Genomic DNA, 24791 nt, shown 5'->3' on the forward strand with positions numbered 1-24791 from the left:
TATACGTACATATACACACATGTATTAAAACTTAATATGGTATGTGAAACACTATACGATGCTGCATACTAGGAGTGTGCAACACCAAGTTACAGAAACAGTCAAGAAACATTTGATTTGTCATGATTTCTTTGATCCAGTTTGGTGGATTGTGTGAGTTTTACCTTTTATTTTCATTAGGTTCACAGAAAAAAGCTCTTGAGAATCTAAAATTAGAATGATTGTAGCTTATCAGTTTCATTCATTAAATAACTGAAAGCATATGCTTTTAGAAGATTAAGTGAAAAAACGGAAACAATTCTTATCTACAGTTTAAAGCAATCTACTTCGAAGAAATGAATGATCTGCAGGTGACTACTAAGGCCGTGTGATATATTGATTTATTTTATCGACTTAGCAAGCAGCAGAGCAGACATGATACTTGTGACCAGATGAGAAGAAACTGAGTCTGCATAAGTGGGTCCGAGGTACCTCGCACCTCCGTCTTGCAGAAGGGGAGAGGAACAACCTGTCCCAGCTATTTACTGGGGAAGATTTTCATACCTGCGATTCTGTGTAAATCATTGAGGTGGTAAATGACGCCACGCAGCTAAATTCACGCGCTTTCAGGGGGGATGATGGAGACAAGCCCAGGCACAAGCCGGGGGATGTCCAGGCAGCCTGGCAGCTGCGCGCAGCCCCACGGCAGTCCGGGGCCAGCCCGGGCTCCCAGCCGGCGCAGCGGCGCTTCCCGGCACCGCGCCCGGACGCCGAGTGTCCGTGGCGTGCACATCCCCTGCCCGGGACAGCCCACGGGACAGCGGAGGGGAAGGAGGGTGAAGGGATGCCGGGGACAGGTGGAAGCGCAGCCAGAGGCGGGCGGGGACGGGAAAGTTGGGCGAAGAGAAGGAGGGCGGTCAGAGCACTCCGCTGCCTTTCCCCCTTTCCCGGCCGCTCCGCCCGGGGTTGCCGGCGGTGTTCCCCTCCCCGAGGCGGCGAGGGGCAATGTCCTTCCACCCGCCGCCGCCCCCGCCCCGGCCCTACCCCTCCTCCGCCCCCCTCGCACCGCCCCCCCCCCCCCCCCCCCCCCCGCCGGCGGAGGTGAGGCGAGGCGCAGCGCCGACTGCGGCGGCCGTACGGGAGGAGTGGGGTGGCGGGGACTGTGCGCTGCGGCCGGCTGCATCCACCGCCCAGCCCGGCGCTGGGGACAGCCATGGGGAGCAGCCGCCGCTCCAGCTGCCGCGGAGAAACTCCCCTCCGGATGTCGGCTGCGGGTGGCCTGGTCTGAGGAGGAGGAGGAGGGAGAGGAGGAAGGGCCGTAGCACCGGTGGACTGTGCAAGTTGCGCTCTGCCCTTCTTCTCCCCGGCCCGTCTCCCACCCGCGGAGCAGCATGCGGACTGGCCTCCGCGCTCCCTCAGATGTGCTCTGGCTGCCGCCGCCTTCAGTGCATCCTGCTGCTGGCAGCGCTCACCCGGGCGCTGGATGAGACGGGAGCAGGGAGATCGCTGCTGCGGTTCCGCCCGCTCCTTCATGCGGGCTTCTGCTCCGGCGGAGCTCGCACCGCCGCCGCGGAGGAGCCGGGCTGCCCTCCCACCCCGCGCCCGCCCGCCCGGGGGGCCCGCATGGCGTGCTACCTGGTCATCAGCTCCCGGCACCTCAGCAACGGGCACTACCGCGGCATCAAAGGCGTCTTCAGGGGACCGCTCTGCAAGAAGGGCGCTCGCTCGCCGGTAACTGCCACCTCCTCGCCCCCTCCCTCACTTGCCCCCCGCACGGTAGGAGCGGTGCGGGCGGATGCCCACGCTGGGGGCGGCCGGCGCGGCGCGGCTGCGGGGGGCGTGAGGCGTGGGGCGTGGGCTCCGGCTCGGTCCCGCTCTGCGGGGCCCCGGCGTGGGCGCTGCCTCGCCGGGCGGCTCAGAAAAGTTTCTCCGTCGGCGGCTGCCTGCGAGTGGCCGCGGGGACGGGGCTGGGGGCGGTGCTGGCGCTCGGTAGTGGGGCGGGGGGGCTACGGCTTCGGCTGGGGTTATCCGTGGACCGCGGCTCGGGCTCGTGCCCAGGGAGAGGTTAATTTCTGAAGCTTTGGTGAGAAGTTGGAGGCTAGTAGAGGGGAAGGCGCCGTATCGGCTCCAGGTGTCGCGTTTAGTACCTTGTCCGAGGTTTTTACGCGGAGGAGGAGGGAAGCGGTCGTCCTTGTGGACTCGTCTGCCAAAAAATGCACTTGCGAGTTTGTCTGAGGCGCGTTGTGAACTACCTGTCGAGACCGACATCTAGGTAGAACACGCGTGAAGTTTGGGGCGGTCCTGCGGAGACTGCAGACCCGTCGAGCTACCCTAGACCGTGTCCGTGAGTCGCTAAAGGCGTTTCGTAGGGGCGAACGGGAGTCCTGTGCTGCCGGGGGCAGCGGGGGCCGGGGAGGCCGCCGAGCGCGGGTGCCCAGGAGGCGACGATGCCCCGCCGCCTCTCCTCCGCCTCCCCGCCGTGGTTGTGTCATCGTAACCTCCTCCGTAATCGCCACCGAACTTTCCCTGTCACCGTGCCGGGTGTCAGTGTGTGACATACGGAGGGGTACGGACCTGCCACCCGCCGAGCCGGCCTTGCACGCGTACCAGGGACACCTTGAGCACACTGGTGGGATTCCCTGGGCTTCGGCAATGCCAGGTTGTGCCCTGCAACACGCCTGCACCCTAAATCCCTTACGGGAACTAAAGTCTGCTTTCCTCTTTCTTGACTTCCAGTGACGAAAAATGACAAATATTTCACTATGCTGCCAAAATCCCTTCTGTGTTGTTCACTAGCACTGTGATAGAGCACCTGCAAGTCCTTCCCTTGTACTGCTGTGTCTGTCGTGTGCAATATAACACAACTGCGCCACAGGTATCATCGATCGGTCATTGGCTGAGCTGCGCTTGTGTTCTTTGACCCATGGAGCTGATCCACTTTGCACTTTCATGTGTGGAATGCCTTGAAATGCAGGCAACATTTACTGAGATCTTTGTTCAAAATTAGGTCAAAAGGAAAAAAGTGGGAACAAGCTTGATTGTAAATATTTCTGATTTAATAGAACTTTAACAACTGATGTTCAAGTAGTATCAGAAGCCTGGGAAAATACTACTCTCTGAATATTATGTTCCAAATCCTTCACTCTCCAATTTCTTTCCCTTTTTAACTGCCTAGTGAGTTTGCACACCACTCCTTTCCATCTAAATACTTAATGAAATAAATTTGTCTGACTCCATTAACAAATCATCATTTTAAACACAGTTCCACTAACAAATAGTCATAGTTGTGCTACCAGGTGGGAGTAATTTTTGTTAATATGTAAGTAACAGAGAAGAAGACCAATGAAAATTGATATTCCTTATTCTTTAAAGGTGTATTTTTTTTAAAGGATTTTGTTTTAAATTGAACCATCTTAGTCTTAAGCCAACCATCTAGGGTTTAGTGGAAAAGGGAAAAAGCTATGAAGTTGAAAATTAATCTCAAGTCTCTTTCACTGTATAGAAATGCTCTTTCATGTGAGATTTCCAGAGTTTGAAAAAAGTAGCAAGGGCACTTCGTATTGCTTTTCACTAAGACAGAACATCTTGTTTCCTAAATCTGTATTACCAGGAGTTGCTGTTTTATATGTTTTGGGGCCATTTCTACAGAAAGAATTAAATTTTAGCAATCCTTAGCTTTCATTCTGAATTCTTAAGGGAATTTTTTTATTTCTCTACATATATTTATTTAAAAAAAAATCTTTGTTTTCTTTTGCCTTTTTTAGTGGCAACTCTTTGAAGCTAGTGAGGCTTTTGAGGTCATAGGCTAAGCCCTTTGGAGAGGGAGTGTTGGACAGCTCATGGGGGTAAAGGTGCATGATTAAGTTTTATTAATGCTGGGTAATTGCAGCTCTGTAATTTTTCATGTGTTTGATATTTTGAATTTACTATTGGTTTATAATAGGCTATTTTCATATTTTAATGCATAAGTTCAGATTTTAGGAGATCAATAAAGGATACTCAGTTGGCACAGAGGGTAATAGTTTGCAATTAAACACTGAAAGCAGTGAGTAATTTGTATGTGCCTACAATTTTTTAACTTTCCAGACTATATCCTTCTTCCTTATCAATGTGCATAAAGTTGGTAACAGGGAACAGCAAAAAACACCACTGGATACATTTTGCATTATGGATGTGGGAGTCATGCATATTGAGATTTAGTATTGACTGAGGTAGTAAAATTGGTTTTTTACTATGTTTTTTACATGAAAAATGCCCCACACAATGCAAACAAACTCTCCAACTATTGAGTTAAACTTGGGACCTCTTCTTATACTTATGAAGGAAGTCTTAGGCAAGTGGCATTTATTTGTATTCCCTGTGGTGTGCTTTTATTTAATCCCTCCTGATAATAACTTTGAAAGATACAAGTTAGGTCTTGCAGTCATTTTTAAAACGTTGAATTGGAAGCAGCCTTGAAGATTTGATTTCTCATTTGTACCATTAAACAATCTTCTGTTTGTACACTATGAGTGATCTTATGCATGAGACTACCTAGCCTTTAATGGATAACACGTACCTTTCTATATTTAAAGTGTTCTATATTAACAGACCATGAAATGTCAGTAGACTTAAGGCTATGCTTTAAGAAATGAGAACAGTGGTGAATATTTTAAATACCTTCATCAAATTTCATGGTTTTATGAACAAGGATTTTTTCAGTCTGGGTGTTTATGTAGTATTTATTTAGCATACTTTGCTATTATTGTACCAGAAACAATGTGGTCCTTCTTCCTGGTATGCAGAGAGACCTTTAGCTGTAGCAGTTTGTACAAGAACAAGATACGTAGAACTACAAGGATAACACACTTTGGGTATGTAATGAATTTGTCGTGATGTTGTCATAAAATCCTTTACAATTTTTACCTTACCTTTGCCCACTTTTACATACTGGAGAAGGGACTAGCCATGACTGTTGTGAAGTTAGTGGTGATGAATTCAGAAAGAGTGGAATTAGAAGCAGTCACCAGTGAATCCTTTATCAGTGGAGTCTGATGGAGTTACATGGGGAAGGAAATGCTGAGTTTGAACATGATGCCAACATTACTAAGGATAATGGACAGTAAGCCAATGAAGGAAGCTGCTTATTTTAAAGCACAGCTGATTCTGTGCTTTAAACTTTTATATTTTATCTGAAAAGTTATATTCAGGAGCATATTATGAGCAATTTTCTGTCTCTGAAAATTGCTGTTTAAGGAAATTCAGTATGATACAGAGATATTACTTACACTTCAGAGTGATGATATTGCCTACAGGATTTTTGAGTCATGAATAGATTACATTGATCAGTGTACTGATTTTACTTTTTGAAGTCATGATAGATAATGCTGTCATACTGGCCTACAGCCCAACCTGCTCAGAGGTTTTCTGCCATGCTTCACAAGCCTGGCAAAGCTGGCACTGAAAAGGACTTGCCTGCAAAACTTCTAATGAAACTTCCAGGATGCAGCAGAAAATGGTACTGGGAATTCAGCAGATGGCCCCCTTGCTTCTGAATCATTTCTAAGCCAAGGATGTTATTAGGGTACACTGTTCTTCCTGTGGCTTTTTAAGATAAGCTATAAACAAAGTCTAGTTTACTACTCAGTATTTAAAGATCCCTTTGAATTTTGAAGGAAATAGAAGGCTCAGAAGACCCAGTGCCTTAGCCAATTTCTGACTTGGCTAATTATTTTTCTTCCGTTGTTCCCTGCAGCTTCAGCTGAATGCAGTATTTTTCATGTACTTCTCTAAGCTGTTTTCAAATAAAGCTGTCAAGCAGCTGCTCCATTGCACTCTGTGCTTGCCTGAGTTCTTTGGGTTGTTGGGGGCAGGAAAGGCTTTTTTGTTACCCAGAGTTACCTTTAAAAAGCACAGCTCTCACCCCATGTCCAGAGGCTGCTCCAGCAGTTCTAATTAAGTACATTGCAGATACTTGAAAATAATGATGGTTTAGTTGATACTGAGCCATAAGCAAGCTGTTTTAGCACTAAAGCAAATATAACCAGGACTGAGTAGCACCTTGGCACTCTCTGAAGCAGACAACAACACAAGGCACTTGGAAACTTTGAAAACTTAAGTGAGCCTGAGGACTGAGTGACTGTAAATAAAAAACAGGAGGGACACGGCATGGGCAGCAGTTTCCGTCTGCCTGAGAGCAATGCTAGAAACACTGGCATAACCAAGTCTGCCACAAAGTGACAGTGTTGTGTTTGCCACCAACCAGTGGCAAACCTGTGCCAAGCACAGTTGTCAGAAAGCAATTTAAAGGCTAGACATGGTGCATGCGTACCGTGTGAAATATGGTTTAGGTGACAGCAGGTTAAAGGAGGAGCCACCATATACCTGGGTGATTACTGGAAAACCAAAAAGCTTGTGCATTTCTGACTGCAAGCAAGTCATCCTTTAGCACTGTGACTGCACTCTCAACAGCACTGAAAGCAGAGAGGAAGGGTATGCTGGAGTGTTACAAGGAAAATACATGAAAAGTAAAATTTAAGTTAGGAAATAGAGTATAAAGGGGGTGATAATAAACCAGCAAGTCTAATAAATAGTCCTACAGAAGGAAAGGGGAGAAAAACCCCAACTGCACTAAAAAAATTTTGTGGAAAGGAAAAAGGGGAGAAATCGTAAAGAAGATGGAAAATTGTACTTTCACTTTTCTGTGCCAAAAGTCTCTGGCAGCTGCCTCCAGCAAAATAGGCTGCCTGCCAGGGGGGATTCTGTGCACTCTTCTGAAGGCTTGGAGCTGGCTTACAGAGGTATCTGCCTTTCACAAACCAAGGGCAGGCACTCCTGCTAACTGTTTCTGATCTCATTGATTCCTGGCACTTTGTCTCTTAGAGTGGGCTGAGTGTGTTTCCTACCAGCCCTCCTGCCTCCACTGTGCTGGAGGATATGAGCATTCCTGCAGCCCACACTCCACCTTACAGTGACCTTATTTCCTGATTTCATGGTTCCTATTATGGTGCTTTTTGTGTAGTTCTGCAACATGTGAGAGGCAGAAAGAACTTTCAAAAAAGGGAATGTGCTTTTTGCCACATGTAGCCTTGCTGCTCATGCCTTGTATTAAACCTGGTTTTGTGGAATCTTATCACTTCTGAGCAATTTTAATTCTAATTCAGTGAGTGGGTAGCAATTTGTATATAGCATTGCAATTAAATTTAATAATCTTCAACCAATTTCTTCTGGGGCCATTTCCTTCATCCACAATTAGCAATAATGTTAAACAGGTGCTTTATGTCTGACAGCACCTCTCCAGTAGTCTAATATTTTTATTGGTCCCTCAATTGAGTTCGTAAACCCAGATCAATTTCTCTGTTATTTTGCATTTGACAATGCTTGTTTGTCCATTAGTTCCAGAATTATTGCCACTACATTCATTTACGTACTCACTTTCAGTTCACATGTATTTTACTCACCCAGAGTATAGCAGTTTAGTGGGTTTTCTTTTTTTTTTTTTTTTTTTTAATTCCGAGCTGTGTACAAATTTGAAAATGAATGTAGAGACCTGGTGATTGTGAAACAGGTGCTCCCTTGGATGGTGGTTTGAGCTGTTACCCAGGCTCTAAGCTTTAAAGGCTGTTTCTCTGCCTGTTCAGCCCCGTTTTCTGGACTCTTGCCCATGTGTGCTGTCCATGGTATGCACTTGCTTGGGTTTGCTGGGGAGGATGCTCCCATTCCTTCCTCTGTCTAAATGAATGCTTTGTTTTGACCACTTTACAATGTGGTCAATAATAAACTGAGCAACTTCATTTATGCAAATGCTTGCATGTGAGATTAGATTCCTTGAAAAGAAAACTGTGTTCCAAAAAAAAAAAAAAAAATTCATCATCTGAATCTACTTATTCCCTACCAACGCTTTGCAAAAGTCCCCTGTAAAAAGTACCTAAATGGAGAAGGAAAAGAAAGCTTTTAAAGGCTCGCCAGAATGTAGGTGTTTTTCCCTACTTCAGTTTTTCTAGTGGACTGTATAGCCTTTGGCTGCAAGGCTTGGGGCTTTTTAGTTTGGAGTTTTTTTTTTTTGGTTTGTTTTTTTTTTCTTGGTGGGTTTTTTTTGCACTTTTTTTGTTGTTGGTTTTTGTTTGTTTTGTTTGTTTGATTTGGTTGTGTGCGTTTGTTTGGTTTGGGTTGGGTTGGGGTTTTTTGTTGTTTGGTTTGGTTTGGTTTTGGGTTTGTTTTTTTTTTCCATTTAGCATGAAGAACCTTTTATAAGTCTTTCTGTTATGACACAACTGATCCCTTTAGAAGACTCAATCATTACCTGCAAATGTAATTTTACTCATTTGTCCTAGGGAAAATGTTGACTTTTCTGTGGAAAAATATAGACATTCAAAATGTTTTCATCTGCCTGCTGCAGTACTTTTATTTTAAAATGTCAATGTTCTACACTGTGAGAAGTCTAGTTTTACTGCTTTATGTGTCTATCCATGAAAAACAGTGTATTGCATTTGTTACAAAACAGAGCAGAAGCTGTAGACCCTCTTTTAGAGCTCAAGAGTTAGGATCTTACTATCTAAGTTTTGTACACCTACCATGGTAAAAAAATGGATTAGGAACAACTTACATAAAATATCAAATTAAATTTATTATAATATCAAGTTAATGTTAAAAAGAAGTACAGATGCATGCATGCACCTGAAGGAACCAGAGTTCCCAATGTAACATCCTGTACCATTAAAATCCAGTTTGACCCTCCCAAGAATTAAGCAGTGTTCACTGGAGAATTAGCCATTTTGTAATCTATGTGCATTCAGCAGTCTATGCCTATAAACATATCTGAATAGCAATAAGAAGATTCTTTAAAACTTTTCAGCATCCACACTGACAGTTTTGAGCACTGTATTTTGAAGATTTCAACCTGCTTTGCTCTTAGCCTTTGAACCTTCCAAACTCTGAATGAAGAGTACTAAAATGATTTGATTTATGTTGATAATCTGCACAGGTGATATGGCAATATTAGAGCCAGATATCTAAAGTTCAGTCCTGGATTTCTGTATTTTGTGTGGGCACACATCACTGCTTGTCTTGTACAATCAACTGCAGGGCTCAAGTATCAAGATTAGTCATGGGGTAGGTACACATACCTGAAGATGCTCTTCACTGTGCAGAATGTATTGTTCTGTGCCCAGTTAAAAGGCACTTTAAGGACATTTTTTTCTTTATGCTTTTTTTTTTTAATACTAGACTAAATTTATGTGCATACTAGATAAAATGTAAACATCATCAAAATTTTGTCCCAGTTTCATAGTTATGCATAATGATAATTGGCAAGCTGGTTCAAGTAAAGAAATAAAACTATTACTGGGAGATTGCATGCAGTTCTGAAACAATTCATACATTAATCAATTCTAGTTGATATCAATTTTTCAATTGATGTTTTCCTTGGAAAACATTCTAAAAAAGATTTAGTGCTTTTGTGTCAACAGATATATTCTATCAATATTCTGCTCAGACTGAACTGGAGAGCTGTATTTGGTGTCTTTGAGAACATTCTCAGTTGTAATCAGCTGTAAATCTGCAGCCCTCATTTCCAGCTTAGACTGCGACATGTGAGGAAGGCTTGGGAAACTAGATTAGAAAGTGTAAGAAGAGAGTTCCCTAAAATACACCCTTTGATAGCAAAATATTTGCTAGATTATATTTTTGGGGTTAAAATTATAAATGAAATCTGTATGAATACTATGATCAGAGGGTCTGCTAGAAATGCAAATTCTTATCATTATTAAGGTGTTCTGAATATTTTTTTCAAAGAAAAGTTTTCATATTCAGATATTGATAGCTCTAATTTTATTAGCTTTTGTGGGTTCCAGAAATAACCAATTCATCTAAACCAATCTTCATTTTTATGTGCTAATCATTACATTTTTAACTTTAAGTATGACTTCTGTGACGCGTGTAAGCTCTGACCACGGATTTTATTGGGAGATCTAAGAAGAAGCAGAATGTGTGTATTTATGCCACCCTTTGTTAGACACTGAAAAACTGAGTTATGATCTTGATGTATTGAGCCTGCCCTTGGGCCCTTGTCTTTGCAAGAAGCTTATGGTGATGCACTGCAGGTAGACTCTGCAGGATTGCTTGGTGAATGTTGTGGTCTAAATGCTGGCTAAAGTGAGTGGTCGGGAAAGGCTCTGCTTACTTCCAGCTGCTGCTCTGATGGCTCCTCTGTGCTGGGAGGGATTACGGTGTAGGAACATGATATCCAGGATTCCCACAACCCACATGGCCACAGGTCTGTGGCAAACAGCAGCTGAGGCATAGAGGTATCTCGATACGGGGAGTGGCTGCCTAATCTGATGGACACAGATCAGAAACTGTCACACAGCTATTGAGGACTAGTTCAGGAAAAGAAACTAAAAAACGTAATCGTGTAGGTCCTGGTAGGAAACAATCTCACAAGGTGATGTGCATGCAAGTAGTTTGTGTGTACCAAATAATAAATAAACATCCCATAAATGTCACTGAATACATACGCAGCTTCTCCAAGCTGCCTGAATGCTTAACTGCTGTCCTTACAAAGCCATGCTACTGCTCTTCCTGTATAGAAGTCCAAGGCTGCTTTGTTGCATACATCTACAGGATGGACACTGGCATTTTTTCCCTTCTGTAATGTTTCAATATACACTTACTTCACTTTAAAGAGAAGATAGCAAAACCCGTATGAAAAAATAGTTTAGTCAGACAAATGAAGAAAAATCAGGTTGGTACTACATAAAAATATTTCAATTTTCATTTGAATGATAAATACATCCTTGGCTATTAAATACAGAAAAGAGGCAATATAAGGAACAATGTTGGAGACACTGTTTATTCACAAATAAACATCACTTTTAAAAAGTTCTTTTTCTGGGAGTGAGTGATAAATTTTTGTGATGACTAATAACAGAAAAATCACAGATTTGTGTTCTTTGATGCAGATGTATTCATATCCTATAAACCAAAAATTACATTGAAATAAGTATTGAATATGTAAACTTACTGATTTTACACTTTGTTCATCTTCTGCTGAAGACCTATTTATAACCAGTGTATTCTATACCATGTGCAACAGGAGATTCTTATTGTGTATATATACTGCACAATAGACATGTTTTATTGCTTAGCATTATAATAAGCATCTTTTATAAGTTAAACTTAAAAAATACAGACCCAATATTGTGGTTATTTATCTCAAAAGTAAACTCTTCCTGAAAAATAAACAAAAAATGGCCTTCAAATTTATTCCCTAGAGGACATGTCTTATTTGAAAATGATAACACTTGGTGGATAAAGGTACGCCTTTCACTTTGGCTGCATTAATAAATCTGTGCACCGGGCTTTTTATTATATAAAGAAGATATGATGACCTGAAATAGAGGGTTGTATCCATATGCCATGTTATTGCTTTTAATGGGGACAGGATAATAGAGAAAATAAATTCATTGGGTTCTTTTTTTCTCTTGACAGCTATCTGCTGTTTATATTGTTATTTCTTCACCTTACAGAATCACTGAAGTTGCAGGTGATTGAATTTGATATCTATGGGTTGCGGAATCAGCCTTTAAATATTTATGTTGATTTGCATATATGACAGCTTTCATCAGTAAAGACCATTATTAATAGCAAGTTGGAAGAGGTTAGAAAATTCCTTTCCTTGAAAGGGATTTAAAGAAGTTTACAGAATGACTTAACAGAGCTTGCATAATCTTCATAGTCAAAACCAAAGGCAGAAAAATGTGCTTAAAATCTACAGCAAAAATGTTTGTCTCCATCGTGTATTCTTGAAGACTTGCTCTTTAAGCTATAGCAAATGAGGATTACTGATTATGTACACTTAGAAATATTCCAGTAGAAAACAGTTTTCAAGGCCTTTCCTTTTAAATCTGGAGTTCATCTATAAACTTCAGTAATAAGGAAAACTTCAGTTTTCCTCCACTGAAATACTGTTCCTTATCCCAAACATTTCCAAAACACGTCTTCTAGTAATATTTTTTCCTAATGTTCTGACTAGCACTGTTTGAAGAACAAAATTATGATTTAAAAAGTTCTTGAAATATGAAATTTAAAAAATATTTTAACTACTGTGATTTATTATTTTACCAGGCAGTACAATAACCTTCATTAAAAAAATAAAAAAAATAAAAAAAATCCCAAACTCAGCAACCCCAAACTATCCCAAACCATTCTACCAAGCATAGCAAAATAATCAGCATGTGAGATCACCATGAATTGATGAATCACTGACAGCCTTTCTTCCTATGTCTGCTCAAGTAAAGTTCAGATCTTGACCTTCTGCTTGCCTGGGAGCCATTATAGAAATCCTAATGAGCTTCCTGATGGTCTTTTAAGAGTAATAACTGATTAAGTAATTGTAGCACCTTATGCTGAAGTGTTTTAAATACTCAAAGACTTCTGAGCCTCTTCCTACAGAAAAAGGCATGCCTGCTCAAGTTCTATGATTCAAAAGAAATTGTTCCTTTTTATCATTGTAAGGTACTTCTCTATGTTTATTCTTCTAACCTCTGGCTAATAAGGATGGTGACTGCAGGCATTAGGCATTAGAAAGCCTTAAAAAGATTGATGCTTCTGATTACAGCATACTGTAGGATAAATTGTAGAGTTCAAGTCTCTCACAGAGTTAAAAAAGGTATGTGGTATCTGAAGAAACATAAAGGTGTCAATTTTCTACTTGATGGTACTAATATATTTTGATAAGATCTGCATATTAAGAACGAGCCCTCAAATACAGTGATTTAGTACTGCAATTGTACACTACTTCACAGTGAGGAGAACTAACAACAAAAATGTGAATCCTTGCCTCTGCTCTGAAGGACAGTGGACAAAGACTTGTAGGCATTACAGCTGGCAGGCATGGAGAGAATTTGGTTTTCAGAAGTGACTGGTGAGAGGAGCGGAAGGGGGACAGTAAATGTGAACAGGGAGGTTAATTGCAAAGTAAATGAGTTTGCTACAGAAAGCACTGAGGCTCAGATCCTCAAAGGCAGTGTGTATGCATTAGTAAACAAGACCAGGGACTGTGCCAGGCATTGGAGCTTAATCAGCTAAACAATGAAATTGTGAGTGTTGTTTCCAGTATGTTTGTGCTCTTCAACAAGTAGCACCGCCCCAAACATTTCTTGGAGAGAGTTTGGGAATGAGGATAGGACAGAAACATTAACATCTCTGCAGTTTCAGTTCCAGGAGAGTTTAACAGCACTGATGAGCTGCTCGGTGACAAGTAAAAGCCTCCTTTTTTTATCTGGCTTTGAAATCCTACCCATGTATGGAACTGCAAACCACCTGCAGGGCAAACCTCTCGGACATTGTTGTTCCCAAAACTGTAACTGCATTGAGAGAATGGTGGGTGTCATAAGTCAAAATTGTATTGGGAAGCATTTTGGAAAAAAACAGAATTGATGGCACCACTAGTGCTTGAGCCTATGTCTGGGCCCTGTTCAGTTACCAGAATAAGTGCAGCTTGGGTTCCAGCTCCATCAAGCTCTGCCAAAAATAGGACAGTATTGGTGTTGGGACTTCTGAAGATTGAAGGGTAGTGGCTGGATCTCCTGACAGCAGTCTGGTGGTTGGATCAGATGAAGTGGGTGGATTTCCTCACAAATCCCATTACAAATCTGTGTCGTGCTCCTGACAGGAGGATTACCAATAAATGTGATAACGCATATGCTGACTGGAGGAGCGAAAGTTCAGCTTTACCATTCAAACAGCAAACTTCAAAGACAAAGAGCAGATGAGAAACTATTGGTGAATCATAATGAGCTTCTTGGAGTACCTTCTGTAGTTTCTGCAAGAATTTTTAAAATTTGCAGGAAGCAGACATGCACAGCGGCTGTTCAGGGTAGAATTTTAGCTTGCGTAAATCAATCTGTTAAATTGATTGCATTTTCTAAGGCTGTTTTATGCCAGAAGGATTTGGTCCTCAGATTTTATTTAGATTTTGTTTAGCAAGTAATGTGGCTAAAGTTAGTGAATACTAGTTGCTAGGACCTCCAGGGTGGAAGTATCACTGTGATTCAGTCACAGAATTTCAATTAGAAGGAAAATTCAACTGTGCTCCAAATATAAAACCTTGTATATTTTTGCTGGACTCTATAAAATGGCTCTCTTTTCTGTATTACTGAAACACAAATGCTGGTTAAATACAAACCATACTGCTATAGCAAAGATATTCAAGCAGTTAACATATTTTTCTTTAGGGAGCACATCTTTGATTTGCACACCTCCCTGAGATAACACACACAGTTTGACTCAGAACTTGCTGCCACATTCCTTAGCCTCATAGCAGGTAGGTGTTCATTAAGAAGGACAATTATGAGTTATTCACTGTGGGATAGTGTTATACTAGATATTTTAGAGGCTCATCATAGTAACATTGGGGCCACTTAATTTTAGGATCCAGATTTCTGGTTGAAATAAACCAGATCTTAGTAAAATACACACAAAAAAATCACTTTTTATCTTTCCAGAAGAAAAAAAGCTCCTCAGAAATCAGTTGCAACTTTTGCTGGATTACAAATGTACAGCAGTGTATCTGTGATACGTGAATTAGTGATCAGACTTTATATCTCAATATTAGCTAATATTAATCCTAATCTAGTATTATCTTAATACCTTAATATTAAACTAATATCCAGTTCTCTGCTGTTACAATTTTTGTGTCTGAGTAAGTGACTAGGCTAGTTAACCAGTTAAGCTCAGCTGTTGGCCTAGTGAAGTGATTAGTTTCTTATGAATGACAAGTGTCATTTTCAGGTTTCATTTGAAATCTACTGCATTATCCTTTATTAATATAAAATGGATTTTCTGAATTTGTATGTTTAGCTGCCCTGTTAGGGGTTGCTGTTTGTTTATTTTCCTTTAATTACAGTGTTGCAATGCTGTTAATTTCCTCTAAGATAATATGTACCAGAAGCTTGCCAACAGTCATTACCTGTAAGGCTGTTTGAGGAGGAATCCTGACCTTTAATGGCTTCAGAGGGATCCTGTCCTCTGATAAAACAGGAGGGCTGGCATTTATTTCCACATAAGATGTGTTTCTTCACAGCACTAGAGAGTCACTGTGCTGATTCAGTCCTGCAGGTGAGTGCACAGGAGGGAATCTTTGGGAATCTGTGTGATTGCAGGTCACTGGGTGCTGGGAAGCTTTTGAGGTTGATGCTTTACTGGACAAAAGGGATTCACCTCTGGGAGGTCTTATTGCTGTCATGTTATTGATGGCACCAATCAGCCAGTGAGAGATCTAGTTGCCTTGGTCTACTACCTGAAGGTGGTAAATATTTCCATTGTGATTCTAAGTCCAGGAAAAATGACATCTGTGGGTATGCCAAAGGGCTTTGAAGACTGTTTCAGTTTCTCCAACTGGGTAGATTTATATGATGATTTTCTGCTGGCCCATCTCTTGGTACATCTTCTAGCAGAGTTACACATGAGCACTGTGGTACCAACAAGGCAGTGCTCTTTGTCCAAAAGTTCAGGAGGAAACCAGTGTGAGAATAATGAGGATGGAATGGTGAAGGGCTCGGTTGCTCCTCCTGCCAGAGATACACTTGGAGTTCATCATGGTTCAGCAGCCAGGGGTGATATGAAGAACTGCCTTGGACAGGTGAAAGGCAAAAAAAAAAAAAAGGGAAGCAAAATAAGAGGTAACATACTTTTTTTTCCCCATTGGTTTAGTTTTCATAATACTAGCAAGCTGGAGAAAAGGTATTCATCCATGGCCAAAGGTCTGCAACATGATAGCAGATCTAAAATAATTGACACAAAGAAGTAAAAGCTTCCAAAAGCAGAATTTTAGCAATTTTGAATGAGGATATTTTTGCTCTCCCTGTAGCTGGTTAATGAGTTAGTCCACAACTGCAGCTGGAAATCAAGTCAGCTCTTTCACTGTGAAATTTAGCCTTCTGGCACTGGTTTAATCCCACTCCTAAAGCAACTGAAACACAGATATAGATTATATAGGATTTTAGTTAATTTATGTGTACTTTGTGTGTATGTATATGTTACAGGCAATGTGATGGAAGTAGGGCTGGTTTTAGTATCCAGATGGGTGAACTGCCTTCCCTGCATGACTGTATTTCCAGTGTTTTTATTAGTGTGTGTAAACTATAAACTGTTGCTTTTTTTGTCACTGTGAGTGTGTTTATCACAAACTACATGTTGAAAAAATGCAGCTTTTGTCAGGGGAAAAAGAAGAGTTCGCCTCTTCAGGTATGGTGCTGAGAATGGTTTTGACTAAAGGAGGGAATGAATCAATATCTTTTCTAGTTGCGGGACCACACCTTTTCATGGCAGGTATGTCCCTAGGAAGTGTGGTTTTTAGGCAGGCATGTGCAATAATTTATGTCTGAGCCATTTGTTAATATTGGCAAAGTGTCACGGGTGCTCAAGTGCTGACAGCAGGCTGGGGACAAGACACAGCAGCAGGTCGCTGCTTCATCCCTGCACTGAGGGCTGGCATTTTACACAGCAAGGGGTCAGAAAGGTACATTATTTACCCTGTAACCTCTACAGGAGTGAATCTGTGCTTCTCTGAGCTCTTTCAAGGAGTTTTACTGAGTTTGACTTTCACGATTTTCAGCAAAAATCTCTTGAAAAAAATGTTTATAGAGAATCCTGGCTCCCATGCAATTACTCTGCCATATGCAATGGCACATCTTACTCATTCTGTGAACATTTTATGTTCCCAAGGGGATTTAAGAGTAAATACAATCACAAGTAAAAACTTAAAAATATCAAATTAATTTTGTGTTATATACACAGAGTGATGGATATTGTCAGATCAGGGCTTGATCCTGCATATGTTGAAGTTGAGAAGATTTCTTGGTGTTTTTTTTGGTTTATGATTGGCACATAAAGGTCTTGATTTTTTTTCTAGTTGTATAAAACCCCATGTTATTAAATAAATATAGGCATAGCATATTAACAAAAAAACAATGGCAAATGAGGAATGCTTCAAGTTCCTCCATAAAGAACACAATACAAAATTTGTCACAGCGTTTTTTATTTTCATGGAGAAAAAATACATTTGCAATCCTATAATTATGTTCTGAAACAAATTCAGTCAGATTACTTTCGGGTCATTATATTATCTGTGTTAGAAAGTGGTAATTGGGGATTACTGAGTTTCTATCAGGTTTGGCTTAACAGCAAACAAGGTTAACATAAGTGGTTGTATAGCTGAGTTAATTTTAAATGATCTTTTGGGCTGAGATATTAAGGCTGAAATGCCTTTAAAGGAAGCTAAATGGGGCTTGTGTTTTGAATGTGATCTGATGTATAATTAGATTTCTCCTACAGAAAGGTTAGAAGCTGTAATCCAATGTTCAGAATCAACAGCAGAACTGTGTCTTTTTAAATTTAGAAATGTATAAAACTTAATACAAGTTGATTTCACAGATTTGCATGCATGTAAATGTGAGGTTATTGGAAGGTACTGGATTTAAAACATGGAAAAGTTGGGAATATGCAAGATATTGTCAGTGATGTGAGTTTTTACTCTGGATAGTTGGGCTATTAAAGAGTGTGTGTTTTGGCAGTTGGCATTGTTAGCACACCAAACATTATCCATAGCAGTGCTTTTAAAGACTGCTGTGCCTTTGCTAATATTTTGTCATTTTTGAAAACTGAACAAGCTTAACACACTGCAGAGGTTGGTTAATTAATTTATTGAGAGTTTTTGGGACCAATAACTATTTATCTCTATCCTTAATAAAGAGATTTTTGTTACTACTTTTTTTTTTTTTTTTTTTCCTTTTTGTTCTCTCAAAAGAAGGAAATGATGGCAGTTTTAGCTCAAAATTTAGGCCATCTTCTTTTGGCCGATTGTTGAAATAGGGTTGCTATGTTTTCTCATGAAGAGAGAACAATGTCTTTTTCACATGTACTCTTCCCATGCTAAGTCAGCTTGAATTAAAGTTGCTGTTCTATGTTCTATGGCAGAAAGAGCTTTGAACCTAAATTTCATTTTAGCTTTTCTTACTGCAGTGTGAGGATAGGAGTAGGACATGTAGTGTTTACACAGAATACGAGAAATCTTGTGGACATTTGGCCACCTTCCTTTCCCTCTGTATTTATGCAGTAATATGGTAAAAATACATTCAGCAAGCATGGAAAAGGGAAAGTCAGAAGAAGGGGAAGGTTCCAGTGAATGCTGTATGAAGGAATTGTGTCCATATGTCTCCCTGGTTGGTCTTGGGAAGCTCCAATGTGCTTTGGTCTTCGTGCTTGCTGTGGGCTGGGTCAGTGCAGAGTGTATACCCACAGCCAGCGACTGACAGAGAAGGGCCAAGAGCAGAAGGTGAGGAAAGGAAGGCACAAGGAGGCAAAGATGACCGTGTCCCCTTCCCAAGAGCACCTGTGCAGACAGGACTGCACGATGCAGCAGCAGCAGTAGTTGGGAAGCTCTTCCATTAATCTTGAAGGGATGTAAGAAGCAAATGGAGGCAGCTGTTTGCTTCCTGTTAATGAACTGCTTGCAGAAAGTAAAGGGACATTGTGCGTGTAGGCACTTAACATGATCCAGTTTCTAAGACACAATATCTAAATACTTCTGATGTCTTTACAAGATATAAAAATAAAGTACATTTTCACTAAAGCTACAGAAGACGTGATCTAGTATTCTCCTGATAAAATACGATACTGTTACTGGAGAGGGAAGGAATGTGTGTGGGAAAATTAATGTTTAAATTAAAAATGTATATTACATTTCTATACATTCATTTAATGTTAATATTAACAAGACTAAAAATTTATCATATTAATATTATGAGAACAGTGTCAGTAATTTTTGCCTGTGTCCAGTGGTAGCTTATCTGTGCTTCACTTGACACATCTTGGCTCTGAAAATTTTAATGAGATTTCTTCCTTTTCCAGTCAGTGAAACACCTTGACTGGCTAAATGTCTAGCTGGTACTTCACTTCTGAAAAAAATAATAATACATCAACCTTAATGAAGGAGGAAATTCTGGCAGAACTTGGGTGTTAGTCACCTGTATTAAATTCAGGATAATCTAAAAATGGCAGGCCACTGATACTGTCATTTATTATTTGAAATAACTATATTGTGAGCAGTCAATCTTAAACCAACTGTTTTGAGTTTACAAGGTGAGGTGCAGTTCCAGGCTGGAACCTTTCAGGTCCCTCAGCCTGGGGCTGTCCTTGATCTCAGAAGTTGCAGTTGCAGGTGGGATTCACTTGTGCAGGTGCATTTAACAGGGAGTGTCTTTGAGCAGCTTGCTGGGTGAGATCATATGGAGGGGTAGCATGTGGTTGTTCCTGACCATATAGGAATCATTTTATGTTATTTAAAAAAAATCTGCTCCCTCTTAATCAGTGGACAAAAGATAAAGTAGTTAGATTACGTAGTGTTTGCATGAGAATAAGTGAATGGATTTATAAAATGTACCTTTTTTTTTTTTTTTTTTTTTTTTGTGATAGGCTATACTTTATTTCTTCACCAAAACAGTAAAAAAAGGGAGTAAGTATTAATGGGCATTACTACATGTAAATGGATTGTTCATATAATGCTACATGACACCTACTCTGGAAATGAAAGGACGGGGGTATATTTTCTAGCCTTATATCCTTAATTCTGTCATTTATAATGATAGGAAAGGTAATGAAAACTACTTCTTGTAGACAGCTCACAAAAATGATAAGTGAGAACAAATAGGTGACACATTGGAAAGAAGAATTCCTGGTAGTTAGAGATGACAGAGGAGGTCTTATGTGCACTATCTATTGTGGTTCTATGCCTGCCTCCTGGATAACTTTAGCAATTCAATTAACCAGTATGAGTCTGTGTTTCATCATCTATAAAAGGTAGATATACTTACCCACCTCACAGCATCTTTATAATTGATTTTTATAAAGTGCTTTGTGATTCTCAGATGAAAGGCTCTATACTAGTGTCAAGTATTATTATTGCTACTAGTAGTAGTAACAGTACTTGTCATTTATACTGCTCTTGCCTGTTCATGATGCTTTAAGTAATGCATTCCTGCAGTGCCTCTGTGAATTAGGTACATGTGTGCTTCTAGAGGTGAAGAAATTCAGCAATCATTATCTAGCTTTCCCATTTTCATAGTGTTCCTAAGATTTTGAAAAAAAAAAAAAAAAGGTGAAAAAATCCTAAAGTATAAACATCTGTGTGATGCTTAGTGCACTTGTGGGAAGCTGTAGATTAGGTTTGGGATTTGGTCAGTTAGAAGGACACAAAACACACTGCTCACAATTTCTGGCAAGTTTTTTAACCACTGAAGTCCATAAAAGCTTTCCTTCTCTTCCTGTGTTTCTGAATTCCAAAGCATAGTCATGTTTCAAAGGCAGGCTCGATGGAACTCTGAGCAACCTGGTCTGCTGAAAGGTGACCCTGTCCAAGGCAGAGGCATTGGGACTAGATGATCTTTAATGTTCCATCTGACCCAGACTGATCTGATTCTATGAGTCTATGTTTCTGTGTGTTTATCATGCTCCCACCAAGCCTGTGCTTCCAGACACTTTCAAGAAATGGTGCCTGGTTTGGCAAATGTGGGGAGCTCAGCCAAAGGGTCAGTGTTGGTTGACAGGGAGTCCCGGGCGTGTTCAGAACTCTTGGCAATGCTCTTAGATAATCCTGAAATTCAAACACATTTTTGCTATCTCCAGGCTTAAGATTGATCAGGAGATTTTGGACTGTCTTCTGATTGAAAGGCTTAAAATCCATTGAATTCTGTTTTAGATACCCAATACTTTGGGTGGAGGTTAGGATTTTTGTTTTGTTTTGTTTTAACTTCACTAAATCTGTCTTTTAGTAATCTTCTGAGATTTTAGATTTTTTTTTTCTAAATGTACACTTTTCTTTAATCTGTGATAACTTGGAAAACTGGATCAAATACCACAGTAAAAAAATACTTGCCCTTGGTTCCATTGCTGCCTTTGCTGTGGGCTCAACAGCTACAGATGTCATTGCATCTGGACGTGCTGTCTTCAAAAGCAGCTAATTTCTGAGATGGTAAATGGTCTTTGATTCACAGCAGCAATGGGCTTTGAGGCTCAGGCATTCTTCCCATGTTCAGCAGGTGTCTAAATGTCACTTACTGGAATTAAGATATATCTATTGCTGCACACAGGCAGAGATGATATGAATGTATGGTGTGGACTCAGGCAGCAAGCCACAGTTTTAATGCATTTCAGATATAACAGGTATAATCAAACATAAACTCTGTTCAATTTATGTGGATATAGCATGATTATACTGACACACCACACAGGGTGTGAGGTATTATGGTCTGTGCAGAGACTCTTTTAAGCAAAGAATCAGGATATGTGATCTGCTCTTGAAAAGCCTTTTCCTAAGGCTTCACAGGAGGAGAGCTGCAGTGTGATCATGGGCTACAGCTTATGGCTTTATCCCATGGTTGCCTCTGAGGACTGCACTGAACTGTCCCTTGCTATGGATGTCCTCCAGTGAGTTTCTACTTGAAACAGAATGAGGTATAAATAGTTTTCAATGCAAATAACTTTCAAGGTTTTGGGTTTTTTTGCAATCAAAAACTGAAATCAGATTTATCAAGAGAACTTGTTGGCTGCTGTGATCCAGGAGACCAGTTGCAGCTCAGGATCATGTATTTAGGATATACGTGATTTGGGGAGTGGGGAAAACTTGGCTTTGAAAACAAAAGTTCAATAGTTATTTATATGCAGACAGTCTCAATGAATCATTTATGTAGCACATTTGTAAATGAGAGCTAAATGGGACTCAGTGGTTTGTAATGAAAAGTAGATACCCAGAAACATCTCATTTTTTAAGTATTGCATTCCCAGGTCGTCTCTAATTAGAGCTTTGGAAATCTGGAAGTAAATATTTCTTCTTTGTGTCCTAAACAATAAAGGTTATCAATAGCAGCAGGCTGCTGAAGTCAGCGCATATGGCAAGAATGCTTTTCATGGAAACAGTAATGGGTAAAAACAGACTAAGTTTGAAATTCAGTGCAGGCACTGAATCTCACTGCCTGAGAGGTGAGCTGTTTAGAGACCTCTGTGTTGCTCATGATGGTGAAAAACTGGAAAATGACTAATCACGGAGCAGATTAAATGCACAATACTCAGGCTTGGGTTCTGTGTGTCTCTGAGACAGTCTTCTTGCTTTCTGCAGACTGGCAGGTACAGGGTTCTGCTACCTCACACAGCAGAAGCAAGGGTGCAAGAATTAATGAAGTATTACACATAGAAATCATCATATAGACAAAACCAGCAAGACTGACTTGTGCGCCACGTGGGCTCTGCATCTTCTTGCTTCCTTACTTCTGCTCACCAGTGGAGCAGCTCCATCCACTTCCACTGCCACAGGATTTCACTTTCTGCTTCAGAAAAGGGTGTTTCTGTAACAGGTGGTTGTCACCTACTCCCTATGCCTAGTTTTCAGGATGCTATCTTACTGTAGATTTTGAAAATAAGATTAGCCTTGAAAGCATTACCTGAATCAATAGCTTTACTGGCACAAATAAAAGTTAAATTATTACTTAGAAGCACATAGTCAATGCACCGAATCATTAGTTTTGATATAATCCTCATTTCTACTTACAGCATTTTCCATAATTTCTTTTTAAGGACTAATTATCTCCTACTTTTAAATCAGATATATGCAAATATGTTTTAAAACAAAGTCTGAAACATTTCTTTTGCAGATAGCTTAAAATTAACCAAGTTATAAACTTGCATACAAGTGTTATAATTTAAATGCAATTCCCCTTTCAAGCTTGTACAGTAAAGGATTTAAAATTCTCCCATATATATGGACATACAGTGTCAAAGTGTATCATTAAACTGCAGAAAATTGTATTTGATGCTTTCTTGATGCCACAAAATATGTTTTAAAACTTGTTTAATTGTCTTCAACCTCCTTTCAAGTTTAAACTTCTGAGGACAATTTGGTGCATTAGATCCCATTTGATGAAGTTAGGTGAAATGGAGCTGCATCAGGAGGTATTTCTATGGCTATATTCTATTGTGGGTTTTATATTTTTATTTTTTAATATGATTTCTCCTCCATATTACTTAAGGAAATTAAATTAAGACACATATATTTCTGAATAATTACTTTTTAAATGTACGCCATGAAGGAAATCTCATGCAGGCCATACTTTAATATACGTCAGTAGTCATCTGAATGTTGAATTTTACATTTTCTTTTTTAACTTGCATATGGTTTTAGGGCAGCCTTTCATTTGCTATATAATAAAAATAATTTGGCTTTTGCTTGTAATACAATTCCTCAGATCATCATTTTTCTATAGCCTAAGCAGCAGTGTATGTGCCTTAATATTGATGAAGTCTGAGTGATTCAGATGTGGTTGTGATGTTTTATATCTTTTCCCTTTCCATCAAGACTTGAAACAGGGACTCGCTCATCACTTAAAAGCATAATTGCTGAATATACAGAATGTTTAATGGTATGAATATGGAAAGTTTTTTGTGACAAATGGTCTAGATACCTAAACATGTAATATTTGGTAGTCATTGGGTTCTTAGAAATGAACTTACGGCTAGATAGAAAATACATGCCCATAATCTCATCTTGATTCTTCCACTTTTATAACCTTGTAGCTCAGTGGATGTCACAGCTGTTTTTCAATAATATTATGACTGTCTCTTAAGTTTGGAGAGTGTGGCTTGCACCCTTCTGGTATAATTTACATTACCTGCCCTTCAATCTGGTGTACTGGCACCTGTGTAGTATGTGAAAGAATATGGGGTGCTGCTGCTGTGCCATCGTAGTGGGCAGTTCTGCATTTTCATGCAGCTACTCTGTATATCCAAAACATTCTGACTGTGCTGGTTTGCCTAGGGTAGAGTTTGTTTTCTTCACAGTGGCTAATATGGGTTTGTGCCGAGAACAGTTGATAATTCAACTGTTTTAGTTATTGCTAAGTGGAGCTTGCACAGAGCCAAGGCCTTGTCTGTCTCTCACCCCACCCCACCAGTGAGTGGGCTGGGGGTTCATGGGAAGCTGGGAGGGGACAAAGCCAGGACAGCTGACCTCAACTGACCAAAGGGATATCCCATACCATATGGTGTCATGGTCAGCATATAAAGCTGGGGGAGGAAGAAGAAAGAGGACAACATTTGGAGTTAGAGCATTTGTCTTCCCAAGTCACCATTACATGTGATGGAGCCTTGTTTTCCTGGAGATGGCTGAGCACCTGCCTGCCCATGGGAAGAGTGAATTAATTCCTCATTTTGTTTTGCTTGTGTGTGTGGTTTTTGTTTTCCCTACTAACCTGATTTTATTTAAACCAAAGAGTTTTTTCCCTGTTACCCTTATAAGTCTCTCCCCTGTCCTGACATGGGGGAATGAACGAGTGGCTGTGTGGGGCTGAGCTGCTGGTTGGGGTTAAACCACGGCACTGTGAATAAACTTCTGAATGTGTGTGTGTCTCCTGTACACAGTCTGCAGCTCTTAGCCAGTACCAGGCAGGACAAGAGCAGTAGGGAGATTCTCTAAGGGATTCAGATTACTCTGGAGTTGGGAAAGGAGCCTCCTTCTGCCTGAGGACTGTACAAGCTGGGCACTGTACAATGTCCTTTTATGGATTCTTTGTAAGGTGTGATATAGCCGAAGAATATCCAAACTTTTAAGACAGAGTAACATACCAGGAATCTTTTCAAGTGATTCAGACAGAGAATTTTGCAGGGTAAAGGTAAGAGCTGCTTCTCACACCATTTACTGTTGGATTTACAACAGATACAACATAACCTTTTCATGTTTTCTAGATGCAAGCTTCCACTATTTACAAAAAAAAAAAAACAAACACTAG

The 24791-nt window shown here is 40.4% G+C and overlaps 1 protein-coding gene across 1 annotated transcript in view; it reads left to right on the forward strand.

Moving 5' to 3' along the window:
* The first annotated feature begins 1398 nt into the window (after nt 1-1398).
* ZNF804B (zinc finger protein 804B) overlaps nt 1399-24791 on the forward strand; it is a 225926-nt gene continuing 202533 nt past the window's right edge. The window contains exon 1 of the mRNA XM_053986387.1: nt 1399-1755. Coding sequence (XP_053842362.1) covers nt 1399-1755 — 357 coding nt within the window. The remainder of the gene's footprint in view (nt 1756-24791) is intronic.

Source organism: Vidua macroura, chromosome 1 (assembly GCF_024509145.1).
Source record: "Vidua macroura isolate BioBank_ID:100142 chromosome 1, ASM2450914v1, whole genome shotgun sequence".
Classification (NCBI taxonomy): domain Eukaryota; kingdom Metazoa; phylum Chordata; class Aves; order Passeriformes; family Viduidae; genus Vidua; species Vidua macroura.